At 46.3% G+C, this 24,014-nt stretch overlaps 2 protein-coding genes across 3 annotated transcripts; one reads left to right on the top strand and one right to left on the bottom strand.

The window, feature by feature from the left end:
• Positions 1-1,496: 1,496 nt before the first annotated feature.
• On the top strand, positions 1,497-11,608 carry tsen15 (TSEN15 tRNA splicing endonuclease subunit). Its single transcript, XM_029624176.2, has 4 exons — positions 1,497-1,687; positions 1,806-1,887; positions 10,159-10,294; positions 10,715-11,608. The coding sequence occupies exons 1-4, from the start codon at positions 1,607-1,609 to the stop codon at positions 10,881-10,883; spliced, it is 468 nt and encodes a 155-aa protein (XP_029480036.1). The 5' UTR covers positions 1,497-1,606; the 3' UTR covers positions 10,884-11,608.
• Positions 11,609-11,700: 92 nt separating this feature from the next.
• Positions 11,701-24,011, bottom strand: LOC115103307 (uncharacterized protein C1orf21 homolog). 2 transcript variants are annotated; one of them, XM_029624174.2, is made up of 6 exons: positions 23,684-24,011; positions 21,673-21,792; positions 18,869-18,951; positions 14,549-14,616; positions 14,369-14,429; positions 11,701-14,094 (listed from the first exon to the last, which is right to left on the bottom strand). In XM_029624174.2, the coding sequence occupies exons 2-6, from the start codon at positions 21,779-21,781 to the stop codon at positions 14,056-14,058; spliced, it is 360 nt and encodes a 119-aa protein (XP_029480034.1). In that variant the 5' UTR covers positions 21,782-21,792; positions 23,684-24,011; the 3' UTR covers positions 11,701-14,055. The 2 variants fall into 2 exon arrangements, with proteins under 2 accessions (XP_029480034.1, XP_029480033.1); XM_029624173.2 differs by having other exon boundaries at positions 14,549-14,619; positions 23,684-24,006.
• Positions 24,012-24,014: the final 3 nt, after the last annotated feature.

Genomic DNA, 24,014 nt, shown 5'->3' with positions numbered 1-24,014 from the left:
TGTTGTTAACTTTTTATCATTGTTTTTAACATTGTTTTGAACATTGAGAAAGAATGTTCATATTTTTTTTATTTAACCAGGTAGGCTAGTTGAACACAAGTTCTCATTCACAACTGCGAACTGGCCAAGATAAAGCAAAGCAGTGCGACTCAAACAACAACACAGCGTTACACATGGAATAAACAAACATACAGTCAATAATACACTAGAAAAAGTCTATATACAGTGTGTGCAAATGAGGTAGGATAACGGAGGTAAGGCAATAAATAGGCCATAGTGGCGAAATAATGACAATATAGCAATTAAACATGAGTGATAGATGTGCAGAAGATGAGTGTACAAGTAGAGATACTGGGGTGCAAAGGAGCAAAATAAATCAAATAGATAACAGTATGGGGATGAGGTAGTTGGATGGGCTATTTACAGATGAGCTATGCACAGGTGCAGTGATCTATGAGCTGCTCTGACAGCTGGTGCTTAAAGCTAGTGAGGGAGATATGAGTTTCCAGCTTCAGTAATTTTTGCAATTCATTCCAGTCATTGGCAGCAGAGAACTGTTGGGAAAGGCGGCCACACGAGGAATTGGCTTTGGGGGTGACCAGTGAAATATACCTGCTGGAACGCATGCTACAGGTGGGTGCTGCTATGGTGACCAGTGAGCTGAGATAAGGCGGGGCTTTACCTAGCAAAGACTTACAAATGACCTGGAGCCAGTGGGTTTGGCGACAAATATGAAGCGAGGGCCAGCCAACGAGAGCATACAGATTGCAATGGTGGGTGGTATATGGGACTTTGGTGACTAAATGTGATAGACTGCATCCAATTTGCTGACTAGAGTGTTGGAGGCTATTTTGTAAATGACATCGCAGAAGTCAAGGATCGGTAGGATAGTCAGTTTTATGAGGGTATGTTTGGCAGCATGAGTGAAGGAGGCATTGTTGTGAAATAGGAAGCTAATTCTAGATTTAATTATGGATTGGAGATGCTTAATGTGAGTCTGGAAGGAGAGTTTACAGTCTAACCAGACACCTAGGTATTTGTAGTTGTGTAATTACATTAAATGTGTAATTTCTTTGCAAATGTGTTCTGTTTTTCACTGAAACCACAAGTATTGACTAACTATTAAGTGTAAGCTCACTTACTACAATAAATACAATTGTTACGTAGAATAGCAATGCAGTTTTTCAGAAAGAAGCTACTCTCCCAAGGCATACATTTAATTAAAGAGACTCAGATCTACTGTATGAGAAGAAGCACCTGCCTGTCTGGTGCTGTAGATCAGGTCCATGATTAGGTTGTCCACACTAACCGCTTACTGAAGTTTTACACCTAATAATCAAATATTTGATTTTGTTAGTTTAACTTTTTTTCATTAAAAAAATAAATAAATCATAAATAAAACACATCTCCAGATCTACCTAAAGAAAGGGAGTTAGAAGTGCCACGGAACTTATAATACCGGCAAAAAAAATCACCCGGACCGTTTACATTGCAGGACTTTAGCGTTCTAAATGGGAGGGAGGCACTTTCACAGAGTTCACACGTTGTCAGCATCACAGTCTATGTGTGGGATTTAAAGTGATTTACAAAATATAGACGAGGAAATATGTCGGAGTTGACGAAGAAAACAGACGAGGATGTAATTGAGAAACCACTTCCCCCTAACTGGATTTTACAGCATCCAATGGTAAAGTGTCATCAACAAACATGTCCTAGCTGACGTTAGTCATAAACAACAACCGATGCACCAATGTAACTGATGCAGTACTAGCTAACGTTTTAAACTTTTACCCTCATGCTCATAGTACCAACATCTGATGAACCTAGATGTTGGAGACAGTGCTCAAGTCCACGCAGCTTTCTTGGTGTACCTGGATCTAGCTGAAGGTGAGTTAACCATGAATTGGATCGACAATCAACTCTGTTTTTGCATCATCACAAGCTAGCTACTTGCCCTTTCAGGCGAGTGCTACCCAAGGGGGCTTTACATCCGACCCACTTTTGGGTTTTCAGCTGAAGGTATGGAGGACAGCTCAATGTGAACTACAATCCCGACGCTCTGTTTTAACGTTTCAAAACGCATGCAATACGGGTTTGGAAACATTTGTAACTTTCATACTACCAAGAAATTAACTTTAAAATACAAACGATCCACTTAATGTACGGGGTTTAGCAAAGTTACAGCCGGCTGTAAGTCAGCCTCCAGTCGAGGTATGACACCTCCTCTCTCCTTGCGCTCACATTTCCATTGGACCATTCCATATTTCCAGCACGTGTTAAGCCTCGATCACATCGACCGCGTCATTGCGCAAAATAGTATGCAGCATCATCTGAATGTTTGACTCATACCTTCGATAAATCCAACCTATGCACCACACAACGCACTGCAACTGCCATGCAATTTTGTAACATTTTATTTAACAAGGCAAATTTAAGAACAAATTCGTATTTACAATGATGGACTACCTAAAGACAAATTGTCTCCTGTGGGGATGGGATAACAAAAAAAATAAAGGTGTATGTGTATATATATTGTAGCGACCCGCACAGACAGCTGTGTGTTATGTGTTAGGCTAGGAGGTGGTTGTGTTGTACTGACCAGTACCCGGTGTTCGCGGGGTCCGACATGTCAATCAACCTGCTATCTGCCAATCACGGGAACGCCTGGAATGTTCTGATGCCGAGCATCCTGGTGGTTGGCGGAGTGGCGTGGAGGGGGGTTGGGCAGGGGGGTGGAGCATTGGAAGTTAAGACCAGGTTCAGCTTTTGTTCTCTCTCTTACGTCTGGGCTTCACAAGAGAAGGTCACGATTGGCTTGTGGGTTATCTGTCATATTTTTGGCGTGTGCTACGGCCCAAACAGTAGCCTGTGTAAAGTTGGTTTAATAAACCGTCAATTCGCAAACTCAAGCCTCTGTCTGGACAATTGTTCATTTATGATCTAGTCAGGTCATTACATTGGTGTCAGAAGTAAAAACGTTGATACAAGTTAGCCAGCTAGCTAGCTGACTTATGTGGCTAGCTACCGTAGGTGAGAACGGGGATTGAAAATGCTTCGAGGGAATCCGAAAGTGAAGGTGGAGGTAGGGGACGATTATGGCCAAGGAGGTGCGTGTGAATGGACGTCGGGGGTTCTGTCTGAGGAGATCGCCAGGGCGTCGGAGCGCAGAGGCCGCTTGAGGGAGGACGTTAGAGCGATGGCGGATGAAGCGGGCATGAGTGCTTCGTCGACTGTATTTCGCGCGATTCTGGTGGGCGGACCGAAGTGGTGACGTCGACGCGGCGTGACGAGAATCTGGGGCTCAGGATGTAAACAAACATGGCGGCGCCCAGTTCCCGGCTGCGTCTGTATCTGTTAAGACCCAAAGTATTCCGGTAAGGCGGATTGGGAAGCTTTTCATGCTCAGTTTGAACTGTTAGCTCATTTTAGGGGTGGTCGGATGAAGAAAGGGCACTGCAGTTGGCTTTATGCCTCACGGATGAAGCTCTGGCCTGTTTGATATTGATTAGCCCCGAGGACAGGCATGATTATGGTGCTTTAGTGGGAGCACTGAGGAGGCGCTATGGACAGTGTGTACAGCCCGGGCTACTGCGCTCCGAACTGAGTAATAGACGCAGGCAGCCTGGAGAGCCTCTACGGGTGCTAGCTATTGACATTGAGAGCCTCTCTCGGCGGGCATATGCTCACATGCCCCCTCCGTGCAGAGCGAGCTAGCACGGGACCAGTTCATACAGGCGCTCTCTCCTACGGAGCTGCGCATACAGACCCAGCTGGCTCATCCTGAGTCATTGCAGACAGCCTTGGAGATGGCTTTGGAGAGGGAGCTGGTGTGGGCTGGGGCTTCAGCTGGGGCTTTGGTGGGGGTGCAGGGAGACACACCCTCTGTGCGAGCTGGGGGGCAGAGCAGCCCGGAGCCGGAAAAGCCTGCTTGGGTGGCCGAAATGACAAAACTCATTCGTGCTGTGTCGCTACAGGCGGAACGAAACACACGCCCTGGTCCCAGGGTCTGCTGGGGTTGTGGCCAGCCAGGCCATCTGCGCCGAGATTGCCCCATGTCAGGGAAACGGCTCGGGGTCCGCATAGACCAGGTAGTGCGGACCCCTGGCTTTCTATCCCAACCACCATCATCTTCAGGAGGAGCCCACCGGCACAGACGGGGAAGCAAGGCTCCACTTCCCCCAGAAGCAGACGAGGGCAAGCGGATGGAGCCTGTTGTTGTGGTGGGCCGGACCTGTGTTGGGGACTTTTGTCATGTCCCTGTCACTGTGGAGGGGGTGCCCTGCTCCGCCCTGGTGGACACTGGGTCCACAGTAACCCTGGTGAGGCCAGATATTGTGCCAGGTTGGACTCAGTGTGAGCCTACAACTGTGCAGCTCCGCACAGTCACAGGTGAGCTGGCACCCATGAAAGGGAAGGGAATAATGACTCTGACAGTAGGGGGCAGGACTGTGCGTCATCCTGTGTGGGTGGCGGCTGTGCAGGACCCTTGTATCCTGGGGTTGGACTTTCTTAGGAGCACAGGCTGCCAGTTAGACCTAAATAGGGGCACACTGAGCTTCCAGGGAGGGACGGAAGTCACCATGGCCCCCTAATGTCACATTCACTCAACCCAACAAACCCTTTACTCCAACAGTTAAAGCAGCAGAGACTCATGGCTGCGCCCCCTCCCCCACAGCTGTGTGTGACTTTTCCCCAGTCCCCCTGTCACCTACGGCGGTGTGTTACATTCCCCAGCTACCTCCATGACACAGCCCTCTGTGAGCCCGGGCCGCACCCCCAGCCCAGCTACCCCAGATGGGAGAGGAGAGGACACTGTCTGCAGTGAGGGAGATATGGGGAGGAACTGTGTTGGTCTTGACCCCGAGCAGCAGGAACGGTTGTGGCAGTTGCTGTTTGAATTCAGAGACAGTTTTGCGTTGAGTGAGGAAGAGGTGGGTCAGACTCATCTGGTGCAGCATGAGATCGACACAGGTGATGCTCGACCCATCAAGATGCGTCCCCGCCGTATCCCGCTGGCACGCCAGGAGGCGGCAGACAAGGCTGTGTTGGAGATGCAGCGGGCAGACTTCATTGAGCCCTCAGACAGCCCCTGGGCGGCGCCAGTCGTCATGGTTCCGAAGAAGGGGGGCAAGCTGAGGTTCTGTGCGGACTACAGGCGGCTGAATGAGGTAACCAGGAAGGACTCATACCCCATACCACGTATCGATGAGTCGCTGGACCTGGTTAGGGGGTCCTCCTGGTTCTCCTCACTAGACCTCCGCAGTGGCTACTGACAGGTGCCCCTCTCCCCAGAGGCCAGAGCCAAAACTGCGTTCTCCACTAACACTGGCAGTTCAAGGTCCTGTGCTTTGGCCTGTGCAACGCTCCAGCTACTTTTGAGCGTTTGATGGACAGGGTGCTGGATGGCATCCCCCGACAGCAGTGTCTGGTATACCTCGATGACATCCTGGCCCATGGCAGCTCCTTCCAGTCAGCCCTGGGGGGCGCTACGGCGTGTGCTGGAGAGGGTGGCTGCCGCAGGTCTGAAGCTCCACCCCGAGAAGTGCCACTTCATGAGGAGAGAGGTGTCCTTCTTGGGCCACCGAGTGGGGAAGGAGGGGATCAGCACCATGGAGGACAAGGTAGGGGCTGTCAGAGACTGGCCCACCCCCACCGACCAGCGTCAGCTGAAGAGCTTCCTGGGCCTGGCCTCATACTACAGGAGGTTTGTACGGTGCTTCTCAAGCGTTGCTGCTCCACTGAACCGCCTGCTGCCGAAGGACAAGGCTTTCACTTGGACAGTGGAGTGTGAGGAGGCGTTCAACACCCTCAAACGTGCACTGATCGAGGCCCCGTGCTCCCCTGACCTCACCTTGCCCTTTATCCTGGACACAGACGCGAGCAATGTGGGCATGGGTGGGGTGCTGGCCCAGGTGGGGCCAGAGGGGAGAGAGTGGTGGCGTACTTCAGCAAAACATTTGACAAACATGAGCGCCGCTACTGTGTCACCCGGGCGGGAGCTCTTGGCTGTTGTGGCTTCCGTCAAACACTTCAAGTACTACCTGGGTGGTCTGCCCTTTACTGTAAGGACTGACCACTCTGCTCTCCAGTGGCTCATGTCTTTCAGAGAGCCAGAGGGGCAGGTGGCACGCTGGTTGGAGGAGCTTCAGCCGTATGACTTCACGGTGGTGCACAGGGCAGGGGCACGCCACTCCAACGCCGACGCCATGTCCCGTCGGCCCTGTACTGCAGACGGCTGCCGCCACTGTGAACGGAGAGAGGGACGGGAGAGAGAGCTGCGGGCAGAGGAGGGTGTCTGTGCCACAGTGTGTCGGGCGAGCGGGCCTGTCTGCTGTGAGCTGCAGACTGTCGACGTGGCTGAATGGCGGCAGCAGCAGGGACGGGACACAGACCTACAGCCAGTGCTACAGTGGGTAGAGGCGCAGGTGAGGCCACCATGGGAAGAGGTGACAGCGCTCTCACTCGCGACCAAAGGGTTGTGGTCGAAGTTTGAGAGACTGCGGCTGGCTGATGGCGTGCTACAGCGGGCATGGAAGGAGTCAGCTACGGGAGAGGAGAGGTGGCAGGTGGTGGTCCCAAAAGCATTGCGGGAGGCTGTGCTCCAGAGTACTCATGGGGGGGTGGGGACTGGACACTTTGGGGTCACAAAAACACTGCGCCGTCTCCGTCAGGGCTTCTACTGGGGGCAGCACAAGAGGGATGTGGAGGACTTTTGTCGCCGCTGCGACAACTGCACAGCGAGAAAGGGCCCCCCAGGCCGCGCTCATGCTCAGCTCCAACAGTTCCCAGTGGGGGCTCCCATGGAGAGGGTGGGAGTGGATGTAGTTGGGCCGTTCCCTCCACAGACAGTGGAAACCGCTGGGTGCTCACGGCCATGGCCATTTTGTGAAATAGTCCCGAGGCCTATGCTCTGCCTGACCAGGAGGCAGAGACCATCGTCGACACCCTGACAGCGGGGATGTTCAGCAGGTTTGGAGCTGCAGAGTCCATCCACAGCGACCAAGGCAGAAACTTTGAGTCCCGTGTGTTCGCCACCATGTGTGAGAGGCTGGGTATGCACAAGACCCGCACTACTCCTCTCCATCCTCAAAGTGATGGCCTTGTGGAGCGCTTCAACAAAACGCTTGGACAGCAGCTGGCCATCGTCTCTTCCAAACACCAGCGTGACTGGGACAAGCACCTGCCTATGGTCCTCATGGCATGCCGCTCCGCCGTCCAAGACTCCACCACCTGCACGCCTGCCCTCCTCATGCTGGGGAGAGATCCGCACCCCTGCGGAGATGGCGTTGGTCGGCCCCTGGATAGCCCTCATGTTCCTCCGGGGCCGGAGTATGCCCGGAGACTCCAGGACCGCCTGGAGACAGCCCACACCTTCGCCAGAGAGCAGCTGGTGAATGCAGGTGTGAGGCAGAAAAGGAACTATGACATGCACACCCGGGAAGGCACTTTGTGGCTGGGGAGCTGGTCTGGGTCTACAGCCCCTAAGGAAAAAAAAAGGCAGATGCCCCAAGTTGGACAGTCATTGGGTGGGACCCTGCAGTGTCCTGGAGAGGGTAGGGAGGTTGTGTACCGGGTGCAGCTTCCTCCCAGGGGGAGAAAGGTGGCACTGCACCGGGACAGGTTAGCCCCATACAGAGGGGCCTCTTCTCCCAAACCCCAGGAACCCCCACAATTCCCCTCTCTGGCAATGACATTCTCCAGGCACCCACCCTCAGGTGCCGCAGAAAAGGCTCCAGACAGCCCACTCCCCCTGTCTCCCCCTGTGTCACCGCGTGGTTCCCCAGAGCCACGGACTGTATTACCCGTTCCGCTTCCTTGTCCCCCATATCCCTGCCTTCATCCCCTGGTTCCCAGAGGGGCACTCTGCGACCATCACGGCCACGCAGGCAAAGGAGACCTCCGGGTCGCTTCAGAGACTTTGTTTGTTCCCTCGGGGACGAGGGACTTTGTGGTGGGGGGGCTGTGTAGCGACCCGCACAGACAGCTGTGTGTTATGTGTTAGGCTAGGAGGTGGTTGTGTTGTACTGACCAGTACCCGGTGTTCGCGGGGTCCGACATGTCAATCAACCTGCTATCTGCCAATCACGGGAACGCCTGGAATGTTCTGATGCCGAGCATCCTGGTGGTTGGCGGAGTGGCGTGGAGGGGGGTTGGGCAGGGGGGTGGAGCATTGGAAGTTAAGACCAGGTTCAGCTTTTGTTCTCTCTCTTACGTCTGGGCTTCACAAGAGAAGGTCACGATTGGCTTGTGGGTTATCTGTCATATTTTTGGCGTGTGCTACGGCCCAAACAGTAGCCTGTGTAAAGTTGGTTTAATAAACCGTCAATTCGCAAACTCAAGCCTCTGTCTGGACAATTGTTCATTTATGATCTAGTCAGGTCATTACAATATATATATATTATAGTTGAAGTTTACATACGCTTTAGCCAAGTACATTTAAACTCAGTTTTTCACCATTTCTGACATTTAATCATAGTAAAAATTCCCTGTCTTAGGTCAGTTAGGATCATCACCACTTTATTATAAGAATGTGAAATGTCAGAATAATAGTAGAGAATGGTAGCATTGCCTTTAAATTGTTTAACTTGGGTCAAATGTTTCAGGTAGCCTTCCACAAGCTTCCCACAATAAGTTGGGGGAATTTTGGCCCATTCCTCCCGACAGAGCTGGTGTAACTGAGTCAGGTTTGTTGGCCTCCTTGCTCACACACGCTTTTTCAGTTCTGCCCACAAATGTTCTATATAATTGAGGTCAGGGCTTTGTGATGGTCACTCCAATACCTTGACTTTGTTGTCCTTAAGCCATTTTGCCACAACTTTGGAAGTATGCTTGGGGTCATTGTCCAATTGAAAGACCCATTTGTGACCAAGCTTTAACTTCCTGACTGAAGTCTTGATGTTGCTTCAATATATCCACATCATTTTCCTTCCTCATGGTGCCGTCTATTTTGTGAAGTGCACCAGTCCCTCCTGCAGCAAAGCACCCCACAACATGATGCTGCCACCCCTGTGCTTCACGGTTGGGATGGTGTTCTTCGGCTTGCAAGCCTCCCCGTTTCCTTCAAACATAATAATGGTCATTATTGCCAAACGGTTTGTTTCTTCAGACTAGAGAACATTTCTCCAAAAAGTATGATCTGTGTCCCCATGTGCAGTTACAACCCGTAGTCTTTTTTTTTAATGGCAGTTTTGGAGCAGCGACTTCTTTCTTGCTGAGCGGCCTTTCAAGTTATGTCGTTATAAGACTCGTGGATGTAGATACTTTTGTACCTGTTTCCTCCAGCATCTTCAAGATCCTTTGCTGTTCTTCTGGGATTGATTTGCACTTTTTGCACCAAAGTACGTTCATCTCCAGGAGACAGAACGCGTCTCCTTCCTGAGCGGTATGACGGCTGTGTGGTCCCGTGGTGTTTATACTTGCGTACTATTGTTTGTACAGATGAACGTGGTACCTTCAGGCATTTGGAAATTGCTCTTGATTTTTACTTTTGATTTTCCCATTTCAAGCAGAGGCACTGAGTTTGAAGGTAGGCCTTAAAATACATCCACAGGTACACCTCCAGTTGACTCAAATGATGTCTCAAATGATGTCAATTAGCCTATCAGAAGCTTCCATTACATTTTCTGGAATTTTCCAAGCTGTGTAAAGGCACAGTCAACCTAGTGTATGTAAACGTCTGACCCACTGGAATTGTGATACAGTGAGTTAGAAGTTAAATAATCTATCTGTAAACAATTGTTGGAAAAATGACTTGTGTCATGCACAAAGTAGATGTCCTAACCGGCTTGGCAAAACTATAGTTTAAAAATACATTTGTGGAGTGGTTGAAAAATGTTTAAATGTTTAAATTTTGCATTAAAAAAAATAAAAAATCTTAGTTCCAAAACCATATTGCGGGTGAGGTATATTTGCGTTTTGACAGAGCATTTGGGCAACGTCAGGGCATTTCCCTCACAAGGCGAAAGGGGACATGCAAGGGCTAGTGCTACAGATGATATCAGTTGGATAAACCTACATAAAATGTAAACTAAGTACTTTGCAATGAAAACCTATTATTAGCCAGGTGTACCTAGTGTATAGCAAGTTACTTCTCATGCTCCTGACTGTGCCCACATTAGCTAGCTAGCCAGCGAGTCATCTCTGTCCTTTCCATTACAGTGCGTCAGTGGAAAGAGGTGAGTGGAGTGGGGTGCTCTGAGCTGCGACTGGTGTTGCTGGAGGGAAGGGAGAAGGAAGGAGAGCCCACTCAGACGGTGCTCCCACTACCTGTACACAGAGGCCTGAGCCACAGAAGGTGGATATAAGACTGGGCCTCTTTATCGAATACCCACTATAAGACCTCCAAATGCAGGGAACATAAAGGAATGAGTTAATGTACAGAAATAAGACTGATGCTATGCTACAGGGTTGCAGTCAATTCCATTTCAATTCTAGTCAGTTCAGGAAGTACCCAACTTTTCAATGAGGAACATTTGGAATAGGAATTTGTTGACTGTCATTGAAATGGAATTGACCCAATGTTAGATTACGCCACGAATCAACATTTTGCAACACTTGCGGAACACCAACAGATAAAGAATGCAGCCGCCCCCAAAGAATGTAGGCGAACTGAAACTGGAGTGTGATTACTGTGTATATTCTTCAATGTAAGATCATTTCTTTATACATATCTATGATTTGGTCCATCGCTGACCTCTTCTCCTCCCTCTCCTAGTGTGCGGTCAGTGCTGGCCAGAGGCTCGCCCATGCTCCTGTGTGTGGTGGCATCTGACTCCAGCCTTGTCTACCAGAGGATGTGTGATGGCCTGCTGACCCCTGACCCCCCCGTGGGCATCCAGGACCAGGGCCGCCGGCAACACCGCAAAAGACGCCAGCAACATTGACCCGCAGCAGAACCACAGTGACCGTTAGTAGACCGCTATGGTCTGGTAATGAACTCTGCAGTGACCAGGAGAGAATCACAGACTGAATGGCAGGCTGTTGTGGTCTCGTAATGATGAACCAAAGTGCCAGTGTTTTCCTTAAATTTGGCAGGGCGTGCCTAGCTTCATTGCTCAGTTTCTGAACTGTTTTTGAGAACCTGGGCATAGCGACTTTCTTAAGGCTCAACAGCTAGCCTACATAAAGTATGACAGACCCTGAGAGACTGCGTCAAGAGAAATATGACAAATATTACAACGGCCATAACTGCCTTTAAAAGGTGCCACAGTCTCTGTGGGCCAGAGGGTTTGTGTTATAACTGCCAGAGGGTTTGTGTTATAGCTTCTCGGACAATTGACAGACAATCAATCAGACACTGGATTGCAGTTGGACATAAAATTGCCAGAGGATACATAAGTTGTATTGAATTAAATCTCCATACAGTACATCCATGAAGCAATACGTGCTTATGTAGCAGACTGCCGTATCCACAGACACCACTTAGAACTCGTTCAGCTGGTTATAGTTACTGTAACACTGCTTTGTTTTGTGCCGACTCCATACCCATTTACTTTAAGTGCAGTTGTGATTTTTAAACTGTAGAGGGCATGAAAACTACCATGGATGCCTCAATGATATTGCTAGACCGTCATTTGACATTGACAGATAAAGACAACAGTAAACACAATGATGGGTGTGCCTGTGCATTACGAGGTATTAGTAACACCACAAGGACCATATGAGAAACCATTTTGTTTGACAAATTATATTACAGTGACCTGAAAACACATTATTTTACTAGAAAAACTGTAATTGAACATGAAAAAAGAACAAGCAAAAATGAGCATGACAACAAATGCAAAGAGCACTACATAATCTGACTATGCTCCTTATACAGTATACTGTCTTTAGATTGAACACTGATGTCTTACTAACAACTGATACTGACAGCAGAGTGCTGTGTGTGTGTGTGTGTGTGTGTGTGTGTGTGTGTGTGTGTGTGTGTGTGTGTGTGTGTACACAATTGGTGCAACAAAGCCTAATGAAGAGGTAGGCTCGACTACAAAACAACAATGACTAGAACACTTCAACCCTGAGCATTGACATTAAACAAGAATACCCTACGTAGTAAAGTAAGAAGACATGGGCCGACTGAATCACAGTGCATTCGGAAAGTATTCAGACCCCTTCACTTTTTCCACAATTTGTTACAGCCTTATTCTAAAAGGGATTAAATCGTCCCCGTCCCCCCCATTATCAATCTACGCACAATACCCCACAATGACAAAGCAAAAACTGTGTGCTTAGGGTTGTTGTCCTGTTGGAAAGTGAACCTTTCCCCAGTCTGAGGTCTTGTGCTCTCTGGAACAGGTTTTCATCAAGGCTCTCTCTGTACTTTGCTCTGTTAATCTTTCCCTCAATCCTGACTGGGAGGCTAGTCCCTGTCGCTGAAAAACCTCCCCACAGCATGATGCTTTCACCATACGGATGGTATTGGCCAGGTGATGAGCGGTGCCTGGTTTCCTCCAGGCATGACACTTGGCATTCAGTCCAAAGAGTTCAATCTTGGTTTCATCAGACGAGAGAATCTTGTTTCATGGTCTGGGAGTCCTTTAGGGGCCTTTTGGTAAACTCCAAGCGGGCTGTCATGTGCCTTTTACTAAGGAGTAGCTTCTGTCTGGCCATGCTACCATAAAAGCCTGATTGGTGGAGTGCTGCAGAGATGATTGTCCTTCTGGAAGGTTCTCCCATCTCCACAGAGGAACTCTGGAGCTGTCAGAGTGACCATCGGGTTATTGGTTACCTCCCTGACCAAGGCCCTTCTCCCCCGATTGATCAGTTTTGCCGGGTGGCCAGCTCTAGGAAGAGTGTTGTTTCTAAACTTCTTCCATTTAATAATGATGGAGGCCACTGTGTTCTTGGGGACCTTCAATGCTGCAGAAATGTTTTGGAATTTACCACAGAAATCTCAAGGATGATAAATGGAAACAGAATGCACCTGAGCTCAATTTCGAGTCTCATAGCAAAGGGTCTGAATACTTATGTAAATAAGGTATTTCTGCATTTTATTTTGAATACATTTGCAAAAATGTCAAATCAGTTTTTCGCTTTGTCATTATGGAGTATTGTGTATAGATTGATGAGGAACATTAATCAATTTTAGAATAAGACTAATGTCATAAAATGTGGACAAAGTGAAGGGGTCTGAATACTTTCCGAATGTACTTTATGAGCATACTGTAGAAAAGAAAATTCAAAAAGTATCCTGGAATGCAGGAAGTAAGTAACCCCGGTTTCCCCTCAAGGGGTGTGTTCATTGGGGTGACACGCTCAGAACATTGCAGATAGAAATACACTACATAGAGAGACACTGATAAGAGAATCAATGATACAATACGATGATGGGAGAATCCCCAGCTCTATTACTTTAAGTTTCTATCTGCAATGCAGTGAATGTTTCAGCCACCTGGATTGCATTCATTAAGGCACACCGTAGCCAAATGTTTTGCAACAGAAAACGTAAACTAGCGTTTCTTATTGGTAGTTCTTCCCTGTTTCAGTCTGTTTTCTTTCATTTGGTGCCTAATGAATACGACCCAGGAATAATTCCCAGATTCATTTTCCTCTGCCCTCCCAATTACCTCTATTGTTCATCATCCAATCAGATGAGGAATGACAAATGTTCCTTTAAGCCATTACGAATAACCATGATGGACTGGTCTCAGTCAATCCATGGGTTCAAAATGACTGGATCTCCGTGGTCTTTTAATGGACCACAGAGCCTGAGCGGCTGCTGTACTTATTGTCCACGGTTACCATGGCGACAGACTTGGAGAGCCGCTCAGTATAATAGGACTGGTGCTGAAAGTAGTCCTGGCCATGTCTTGTAACATTGCTCCTTTGGGGGTAAAACATTGTCGCATTGGACTCGTAGATCTGTTACAGGGAGCCAGGGTTGTAGGTATAGACACAGGGCCGGGCAAAGGTGCTTGGTTTGGGTCAATGTGTCTCCCCCTCCATCCTCAAAATGGTCTAAAAGGAAGAGGGCTGTTGGGTAAGGGTTATGTGGTACAGGCCTGTCCATGCCATTGGACAAATCCTTCCTCTCAGGGGAGCAGATGGTGGACCTCAGTGCTATGTCATATCCTCTTCCTCTGAGCAGTAGTCCTGCCCCTGAAAAAGCAAAGCAGAAGATAGAGTAGAATGAAGTCCTCCCCAGACACTGATCTAACCACCCCCACACAGACACTGTTTGGTCGTCTTGCCGACCCCTATGAGGTCACTGCTAAAATCCCAGATCTGTTTGGTCGTCTTGCCTACCCCTATGAGGTCACTGCTAAAATCCCAGATCTGTTTGGTCGTCTTGCCTACCCCTATGAGGTCACTGCTAAAATCCCAGATCTGTTTGGCCGTCTTGCCGACCCCTATGAGGTCATTGAACTCTCACCTTTTCTATCTTCTCATCCAGCATCCTGAAGAACTCCTGCTGGCTCTCTGAAGAATGAATCCTGTGGAGAAAGGAACAAGACAGTTCCAATTCAACACTGTTAGTTCAGGGATGGAAAGAGAGGGAAAACCCTGCATTGTGAGTGACCGAATGACAACAAAAATAGTTGGTTGAGCTTACTGTGTCTTCCCATTGCCATTTGATCCTGTGTCGTCCGTTTGTTGGACCGTGGTGAGCAGGGCAGTATTCTCCTGAAACACACACAGGGCTATCACTGATACTGCTGCTCCTTAAATATTTTTTTTTATTTATTCATTTTTTCTTTAAACTGCATTATTTGGTTTAGAGCTTGTAAGCTTGTAAGTAAGGATTTGACTAAGGTCAAATACCTGTTGTATTCGGACCATGTGAAAAATACAAATTTGATTTTAATAGATGTGTTCTGGCCAATATATTAAGTATCCACATTTTGTAATGGAACACATCTCCTTAGAACTTTATATTTTTAGCAATGACCTCATAGGGGTTGGCAAGACGGCAAAACAGATCTGGGATTTTAGCAGTGACCTCATAGGGGTAGGCAAGATGACCAGCATTTTTCTACAGCTGGCCATGCTTTCCACTTGGCTATCCCTACCCCGACCAACAGCTCTGCACCCCCCACTTCTCCTTCACCCAAATAGCTAATGTTCTGAAAGAGTTGCAAAATCTGGACCCCTACAAATCAGCTGGGCTAGACAATCTGGACCCCCCCTTTCTTTCTAAAATGATCCACCACAATTGTTGCAACCCTTATTACTAGCCTGTTAAACCTCTCTTTTGTATCGTCTGAGATCCCTAAAGATTGGAAAGCTGCAGTGGTCATCCCCCTCTTCAAAGGGGGAGACACTCTAGACCTAAACTGTTACAGACCGATATCTATCCTACATTGCCTTTATAAAGTCTTCGAAAGCCAAGTTAACTAACAGATTACCGACCATTTCGAATCCCATCGTACCTTCTCCGCTATGCAATCTGGTTTCCGAGCTGGTCATGGGTGCATCTCAGCCACGCTCAAGGTCCTAAATGATATAACCGCCATCGATAAAAGACAGTACTGTGCAGCCGTCTTCATTGACCTGGCCAAGGCTTTTCGACTCTGTCAATCACCACATTCTTATCGGCAGACTCAACAGCCTTGGTTTCTCAAATGACTGCCTCGCCTAGTTCACCAACTACTTCTCAGATAGAGTTTGGTGTGTCAAATCGGAGGGCCTGTTGTCTGGACCTCTGGCAGTATCTATGGGGGTGCCACAGGGTTAAATTCTCGGACCGACTCTTTTCTCTGTATATATCAATGATGTCGCTTTTGCTGCTGGTGATTTTCTGATCCACCTCCTATGCAGACGACACCATTCTGTATACTTCTGGTCCTTCTTTGGACACTGTGTTAACAACTATCCAGACAAGCTTCAATGCCATACAAATCTCCTTCCGTGGCCTCCAACTGCTCTTAAATGCGAGAAACTAAATGCATGCTCTTCAACCGATCGCTGCCCGCACCTGCCCGCCCATCCAGCATCACTACTCTGGACGGTTCTGACTTAGAATATGTGGACAACCTCAAATACCTAGGTGTCTGGTTAGACTGTAAACTCTCCTTCCAGACTCACATTAAGCATCTCCAATGCAAAATTAAATCTAGTCAGCTTCCTATTTCGCAACAAAGCATCCTTCACTTATGCTGCCAAACATACCCTCGTAAAAATTGACTATCCTACCGATCCTTGACTTCGGCGATGTCATTTACAAAATAGCCTCCAACACTCTAGTCTGCAAATTGGATGTAGTCTATCACAGTGCCATCCGTTTTGTCACCAAAGCCCCATATACTACCCAACACTGCGACATGTATGCTCTCGTTGGCTGGCCCTCGCTTCATATTTGTCGCCAAACCCACTGGCTCCAGGTCATCTATAAGTCTTTGCTAGGTAAAGCCCCGCCTTATCTCAGCTCACTGGTCACCAAAGCAGCACCCACCCTTAGCACGCGCTCCAGCAGGTATATTTCACTGGTCACCCCCAAAGCCAATTCCTCCTTCGGCCGCCTTTCCTTACAGTTCTCTGCTGCCAATGACTGGAACAAACTCCTATCTCCTTCACTAGCTTTAAGCACCAGCTGTCAGAGCAGCTCACAGATAACTGCACCTGTACATAGCTCATCTGTAAATAGCCCATCCAACTACCTCATCCCCATACTGTTATTTATTTTGCTCCTTTGCACCCCAGTATCTCCACTTGCACACTCATCTTCTGCACATCTATCACTCCAGTGTTTAATTGCAATATTGTAATTATTTTGCCACTATGGCCTATTTATTGCCTTACCTCCCTTGTCCTACCTCATTTGCACACATTGTATATATACTTTTTCTATTGTATTATTGACTGTATGTTTGTTTATTCTGAGTAACTCTGTTGTTGTTTGTGTCGCACTGCTTTGCTTAATCTTGGCCAGGTCGCAGGTGTAAATGAGAACTTGTTCTCAACTAGCCTATCTGGTTAAATAAAGGTGAGAAAAAAAACATACACTAAGTTGCCTGTGCCTTCTGGAAAATTCCAGAAAATTATGTCATGGCTTTAGAAGCTTCTGATAAGCTAATTGACATTTTGAGTCAATTGGAGGTGTACCTGTGGATGTATTTCAAGGCCTACCTTCAAACTCAATGCCTCTGCTTGATATCTTTGGAAAATCAAAAGAAATCAGAAAAAAATTGTAGACCTCCACAAGTCTGGTTCATCCTTGGGAGCAATATCCAAACGCCTGAAGGTACCACGTATTCTATTGTTTGTACAGATGAACAAGTATAAACACCATGGGACCACGTAGCCGTCATACTGCTCAGGAAGGAGACGCGTTCTGTCTCCTAGACTACTTTGGTGTGAAAAGTGAAAATCAATCCCAGAACAACAGCAAAGAACCTTGTGAAGACGCTGGAGGAAACCGGTACAAAAGTATCTATAGCCACAGTAAAACGAGTCCTATATCGACATAACCTGAAAGAAAGCTCAGCAAGGAAGAAGCCACTGCTCCAAAACCTCCATTAAAAAAAGCCAGACTACGGTTTGCAATTGCACATGGGGACAAAGATCGTACTTTTTGGAGAAATGTCCTCTGGTCTGATGAAACAAAAATAGAACTATTTGGCCACAATGACCATCGTTATGTTTGGAGGAAAAAGGGAGAAGCTTGCAAGCCGAAGAATACCATCCCAACAGTGAATCACGGGGGTGGCAGCATCATGTTGTGGGGGTGCTTTGCTGCAGGAGGGAATGGTGCACCTCACAAAATAAGATAGCTTCATGAGGAAGGGAAATTCTGTGGATATATTGAAGCAACATTTCAAGACATCAATTAAAGCTTGGTCGCAAATGGGTCTTCCAAATGGACCCAAGCCCAAGCATACTTCCAAAGTTGTGGGAAAATGGCTTAAGGACAACAAAGTCTAAGTGTTGTAGTGGCCATCACAAAGCCCTGACCTCAATCCTATAGAAAATTTGTGGGCAGAACTGAAAAAGTGCGTGCGAGCAAGGAGGCCTACAAACCTGACTCAGTTACACCAGCTCTGTCAGGAGGAATGGGCCACAATTTACCAAACTTATTGTGGGAAGCTTGTGAAAGGCTACCCAAAACGTTTGACCCAAGTTAAACAATTCTGACCCACTGGGAATGTGATGAAAAAAATAAAAGTTGAAATAAATCACTACTATTATTCTGACAATTCACATTCTTAAAATAAAGTGGTGATCCTAACTGACCTAAGACAGGGAATTTTTACTTGGATTAAATGTCAGGAATTGTGAAAAACTGAGGTTAAATGTATTTGGCTAAGGTGTTTGTAAACTTCCGACTTCAACTGTATATTTCACTGGTCATCCACAAATCCAACTCCTCCTCCTTTTGCTGCCTTTCCTTCCAGTACTCTGCTGCCAATGACTGAAACGAATTACAAAAAAATCCCTGAAGCTGGAGACTTATATCTCCCTCACTAACTTTAAGCATAAGCTGTCAGAGCAGCTTACTGATCATTGCACCTGTACACAACCCATCTGTAAATAGCCCACCCAACTACCTTGTCCCCATATTGTTTTTTTTGCTCCTTTGCACCCCAGTATCTCTACTTGCACATCATCTTCTGCAGATCTATCACTCCAGTGTTAATGCTAAATTGTAGTTATTTCACCACTATGGCCTATTTATTGCCTTAACGCCCTAATCTTACTACATTTGAACACACTGAATATATTTTTTTCTATTGTGTTATTGACTGTACGTTTGTTTATCCCATGTGTAACTCTGTTGTTTGTGTCGCAGTGCTTTGTTTTATCTTGGCCAGAACTTGTTCTCAACTGGCCTACCTGGTTAAATAAATATAAAATAGGATATTCTTTGTTAAACGATTTGAAAAAGTGTGTGTCAAACTGTATGATGAATAAGTAACTTAACATCTGTCTTTCTCACCGTGCTGTCCTGGTCGCAGTTGTTTAGTCTGTCCTCTTCTCTATTTATATACTTCACACTTGCCACACCTTTCTTGTACTCATCTGTAAGAAAGAGCAGGCGTATGAGGGATTTGGGTTAAAAAAACATGCAAGAGTGCATTTATATTTTTTGCCATTAACACTACCAGCAACATCAACTTATTTTTGCTTGTGACAATACATTTTTATTTTATATCTGCATGCTTCAGATTAGAGGATGACTGATTAGAGCATATATCCATGACAGTCCCCATCAATTATATTGATCAGGAATCGACTGTTCATCCAGATAAGAGGAGAGGAGGAGGAGCTGCGGTAATCAGCAGAACAATCAGTGGCATCCAGTTCAATACTTCACAAAAAAATAATGACATGCTCAAATGAACTGTTCAAAGAAGGTCCTCTTTTCACAATGGTTGGAAAGCAGGACAGCCCCCCCCTCTCTTTTACACACACACACACACACTAAGCATAGAGATTAGAGGAAAGGGAAACAGATGCATGATGCACAGCCAATGACCTAATAAAGAGAGAATGACCTGACAACAGACATGCAGCCATAAACAAGCCTCATCAGAACATAATGTCATAACAGTAGTACAAGGTCTTCTTGTTCCTCATTTTACAGGTCAATAGGAACAAGATAAAATGATTGGTATTAATGGAAAATATGGGACCCATATTAGGAACCAAGGATTGGAACCAAAATAATTTTTCTGAACAGAACCACAAAAAAATGTGGGCCTTTCCACTGTTCCAAACTGCAAAATAAAGTTCTGAACCGGTTCGAACCCCCAAAAGGTGCAGGTTTATATGGTTCTTTTCTGTTCCTTTTTTAACCTGTGAAATCAAGTTTATTTTTTATTTTTTACATTTAGCTCATTAAGCTGCTGCTACTCAGTTTATCTTATATCCTGATGCCTAGTCACCTTACCCCTATACCATATCTACCTCTCCAGTATCCCTGCACATTCTAAATGTGGTATTGGAACCGACCCTGTATATAATATGCTTATTTACTTATTGTGTTCTTCATATTTCTTCTTATTTTTCGTTCCCCCCCTAGCATTACATTGTTATTGATTATTGCAGTGTTGGGTTTTGAGTTTGCAAGAAAGGCATTTCACTGTACTTGTGAATGTGACATTAAAACTTTTAACTAAATTACTTCACCAATCAGTGCGAATTGAGCAGGCAAGCTAGTTGTTTACATGCGTGATGGACAGTGTAGCCTTATGGCGCAAAATGCGACTGAAATTTTGCGGGTGAGGAGAGAGCGAGAGAGGATTGAGCATCTTATTATGGCATGCATTATCTGAATTAGGTTCGTAGAATTATACCTAGGAGGACCGGCTTCTATGAAGGAACTTTGAATGTCCTTTGAGCTCGCTAGCTAAACACGTTTTACCTTTTTGTAGTTAATAAATCCAGCGTGAAACGTGATAACTAGGCCTATAGTATCCTTAAATAGCATTGAAAAGATTAATCCATTCTTCTCCAGCTAATAAATAATCTCTTTACCTGTCTTCTGAATCACGTTTGTAACCTCAGTGCAGTAGCCTATGGTAACATCAGTACAGTAGCCTATGCTAACGTCAGTGCAGTAGCCTATGGTAACGTCAGTGCAGTAGCCTATGGTAACGTCAGTACAGTAGCCTATGCTAACGTCAGCCTATGCTAACGTCAGTGCCTGCAGTGGTAACGTCAGTGCAGTAGCCTATGGTAACGTCAGTACAGTAGCCTATGCTAACGTCAGTACAGTAGCCTATGGTAACGTCAGTGCAGTAGCCTATGGTAACGTCAGTGCAGTAGCCTATGGTAACGTCAGTACAGTAGCCTATGCTAACGTCAGTGCAGTAGCCTATGGTAACGTCAGTACAGTAGCCTATGGTAACATCAGTAAAGTAGCCTATGGTAACGTCAGTACAGTAGCCTATGGTAATGTCAGTACAGTAGCCTATGGTAACATCAGTATGGTAATGTCAGTACAGTAGCCTATGGTAACATCAGTACAGTAGCCTATGGTAACGTCAGTACAGTAGCCTATGGTAACGTCAGTATGGTAATGTCAGTACAGTAGCCTATGGTAACATCAGTACAGTAGCCTATGGTAACATCAGTAGAGTAGCCTATGGTTCAGAGGGGGGATGGGCAGGTAGCATAAACATGCACACACACTGGCAAAGATTTGCCTCTGGCAGGCAAGGAGGCAGACACTGGAATACGTTTCCAAGTGACAGAGTAAGGGCTTTGTAACCGGTTCCCATGCTTTTAAAATAACCAGAACAGTAAGGATCACGTTCGTTCCCGGTTCCGTTCCTTGAAAATGTTACTTATTTTGCGGGTTTCTGTTCTGTTCCCAGAACCAGTTCCAACCCCTGTAAGGAACTCCTCCTGGTTTGAATAATTTACTGAAACTGCTGTTTCATTGTAACGACCAAAGTTAACCCTATTGGCACTGTGTGGATGGCATTTTTTCATTTGACCCACTAATGGTTAGGTTATGATTGGGGGAGAGGAATCTGATCCTAGATCTGTACCAAGGGGAAACCACCTCGGAGTGGTAAAGCACGATGGCACAGTGTGCTGTCTGTAAATCAGGGTTGTAATTCAGTGAGGCGAAATGTTCCTAACATTGCAGAGAGTATTGTAACAAATGAAACTAACATACAATTCCATATTCTACTGAGACACACGCATTTTTGTTTTACAGCATGTTCTGATATGAATGGATGGTCTGAGTCTCCTAAACACAACCCAGGTGAATGTGTTTCCAGCACTGACCAGAAAGAACATCCCCATTGCTGTAGGCTTTACTGCGGCCCTCCTCACCACTGGGCACGGCCAACACCTGCTTGGCCGAGGTGCAGCCCATCTCCTCACCCACACACATCACAGGCTGACCTAGAGGAAGAGAGGGAGGTAAAAGGAGACAAAGATATGAATAATTCATAAATAATTTATTGGACTTACATAGCGCTTTTCTAGACACCCAAAGTGCTTTACCTACTGTAGCAAGGAGGAAGCTCACCTCATCCACCACTAATGTGTAGCACCAACTTGGGTGATGGACGGCAACCAATTTGCACCAGGACGCTCATCAAACATCAGCTATCAGTTGGAGAGGTGAGGAGTGATATATGCCCTTTAGAAACGAGGTGGATGATTATGTGGCCATGATCGAAATATGGACAGGTTGCGAATTTAGCCAGGACACCGGGGTTAACACCCCTACTCTTACAATAAGTACCATAGGATTATTTGTGACCACAGAGAGACAGGACACCTGTTTAACGTCTCATCCGAAATGGAAGTCAATGAACTAAGTTGACCAGACCCAGCTGCTATCGCATTGGTGTCTATGGGAGAGTAACCCCCTTAAGTAGACAGGAACTTTAAAAAAATCTATGATAAACACCTGAGTTGAACTATCTTAATTTATCCACCATCTTTGACAGCACCCTATGCAGGGCTATGTCCCCATCACTGCCCTGGGGCATTGGGATTTGATCTTAAGACCAGAGGGAAGACTTACTGGCCCTCTAACACCACTTCAGCAACATCTGGTCTCCCATCCAGGGACTGACCAGGACCGACCCTGCTTAGCTTCAGAGGCAAACAATGAGGTGTAATGGGTTCGCACTAAAAAAAATGTCTCAAAAAGATTACTTCATTATTATTATTATTTTTTTTACTGTGTCAGGGATAGCGTACGCAGACGTTTCGGCTTTACAGCCTTCTTCAGTGTGTCAAAAGTGGGATGCAGACCAGGGTGGTATGCTGCTGGAAGGGGAGGAGTGGGGGTGAAGGATATACATTCCAGATAGAAGTGGCCCATAACCACAGATCTGAACTTAACCATCAGGAGGATGGGAAATATCTGACCTTGTGTCAGTGACTAGTCAATTAACCTGCCTATTAGGAGGCCACCCAAATGAACATTCCACCATGATTAAGTAATCAGAAATATCCAATAATATCCCACTGGCCAAGGCCTTCTCTAACTCTACATGAATATCTGAAGAGGCCTTGTTTTATGAAGAGACCTTGATTTTTAATTGTCCAATCACAAAACAAAACACGGTTTAGCGATGCGCAGTCGTGAGCTCCAATCACAACACATGGTGTGCCAGCTGCACCTCACACCATGGGCCATTCAAAGGCGTTCGCGATGCCAATGGTGCCAATGCGCGGGGTAATCTGCGAGACGGATTGGGCCACCAGCAAATGGAGGGACGTGACAATTAGGAATATGCGTTCGTGACCCAATCAAATGACCAGCGATGTCTTGTACGAATGGTAGACGAGAGTATATACATAATGGCTGGTTGTGTGTGCTATTGAGGCATGTTTGTTGATGGTCAAGCACGGATACATTTTTTTATAACATGAGCCCTCAAATGGATACGTATTGTTTGTAGTGCAAACATGCAAATAGGCTATATTAGGAAAGCTATATGGTCATGTATGCCATCATCAGGCTATTTCAATGCATCGAGGATGCTATCAATTGAGCTTTATTACAGGCAGGATATAGCAACTATTATTATTTATTTCATAAGCAAGAGCTGGAAAAACGGGACCAAAATTGAATTGAATTTAAATGAAAAACTGAAGAAAGCTGAATATCAGCTTTTGAGTATAATAACAAAAGAAAATCCAATAAGAACACGGTTCCATTGCACAACGATTCCCTATACAAAGAGCCAGCAAACCTTAACACAAACAAAACAACTGGACAAGACAAAATACAAATATCCAATGTTATCGCAAGGACAAACGTTAAAAAATTTACCATTTTTTACAGGATCTGTTCATGGTTCTGCCTGTATTGGTTCTTAGGCGTTCGACCAGCTTCAAAGGACAGGCGCCGGCATCAGGGACATCTGCATCTCTCAGACATAAGCAATCGAGGTGTTATCCGTCTGGCTCACTGTCTGGTCCGGTCTGGATAATCGAACTTCATGAGACAAAAAATATAAACAAAATTACATTACAAAATATTGTCGGTTTTTTTTGCCACAAATTCCGTTGCGTTTGTTATTGTATAACTGACAAACGATACAGTTATGGCTATTTGTAAGAAAGTTGCAAAAAACGGATTTGCAGTCGGACCCAATTCCAGG

The sequence above is a fragment of the Oncorhynchus nerka genome, linkage group LG20, assembly GCF_034236695.1.
Source record: "Oncorhynchus nerka isolate Pitt River linkage group LG20, Oner_Uvic_2.0, whole genome shotgun sequence".
Classification (NCBI taxonomy): domain Eukaryota; kingdom Metazoa; phylum Chordata; class Actinopteri; order Salmoniformes; family Salmonidae; genus Oncorhynchus; species Oncorhynchus nerka.
The sequence above is the reverse complement of the archived record's forward strand: the minus strand, read 5'-3'. Positions and strand labels throughout refer to the sequence as shown.

Coding starts and splice junctions, on each gene's coding strand:
- tsen15 (XM_029624176.2), top strand. CDS start 1,607: ATGTCGGAGTTGACGAAGAAAACAGACGAGGATGTAATTGAGAAACCA. Junction 1,888..10,158: donor GTACCTGGATCTAGCTGAAG/GTGAGTTAACCA, acceptor TTTCCATTACAG/TGCGTCAGTGGAAAGAGGTG. Junction 10,295..10,714: donor AGAGGCCTGAGCCACAGAAG/GTGGATATAAGA, acceptor TCCCTCTCCTAG/TGTGCGGTCAGTGCTGGCCA.
- LOC115103307 (XM_029624173.2), bottom strand. CDS start 21,781: ATGTGTGTGGGTGAGGAGATGGGCTGCACCTCGGCCAAGCAGGTGTTG. Junction 18,952..21,672: donor CAATGGGGATGTTCTTTCTG/GTCAGTGCTGGA, acceptor TCTTTCTTACAG/ATGAGTACAAGAAAGGTGTG. Junction 14,620..18,868: donor ACTGCGACCAGGACAGCACG/GTGAGAAAGACA, acceptor TGTGTGTTTCAG/GAGAATACTGCCCTGCTCAC.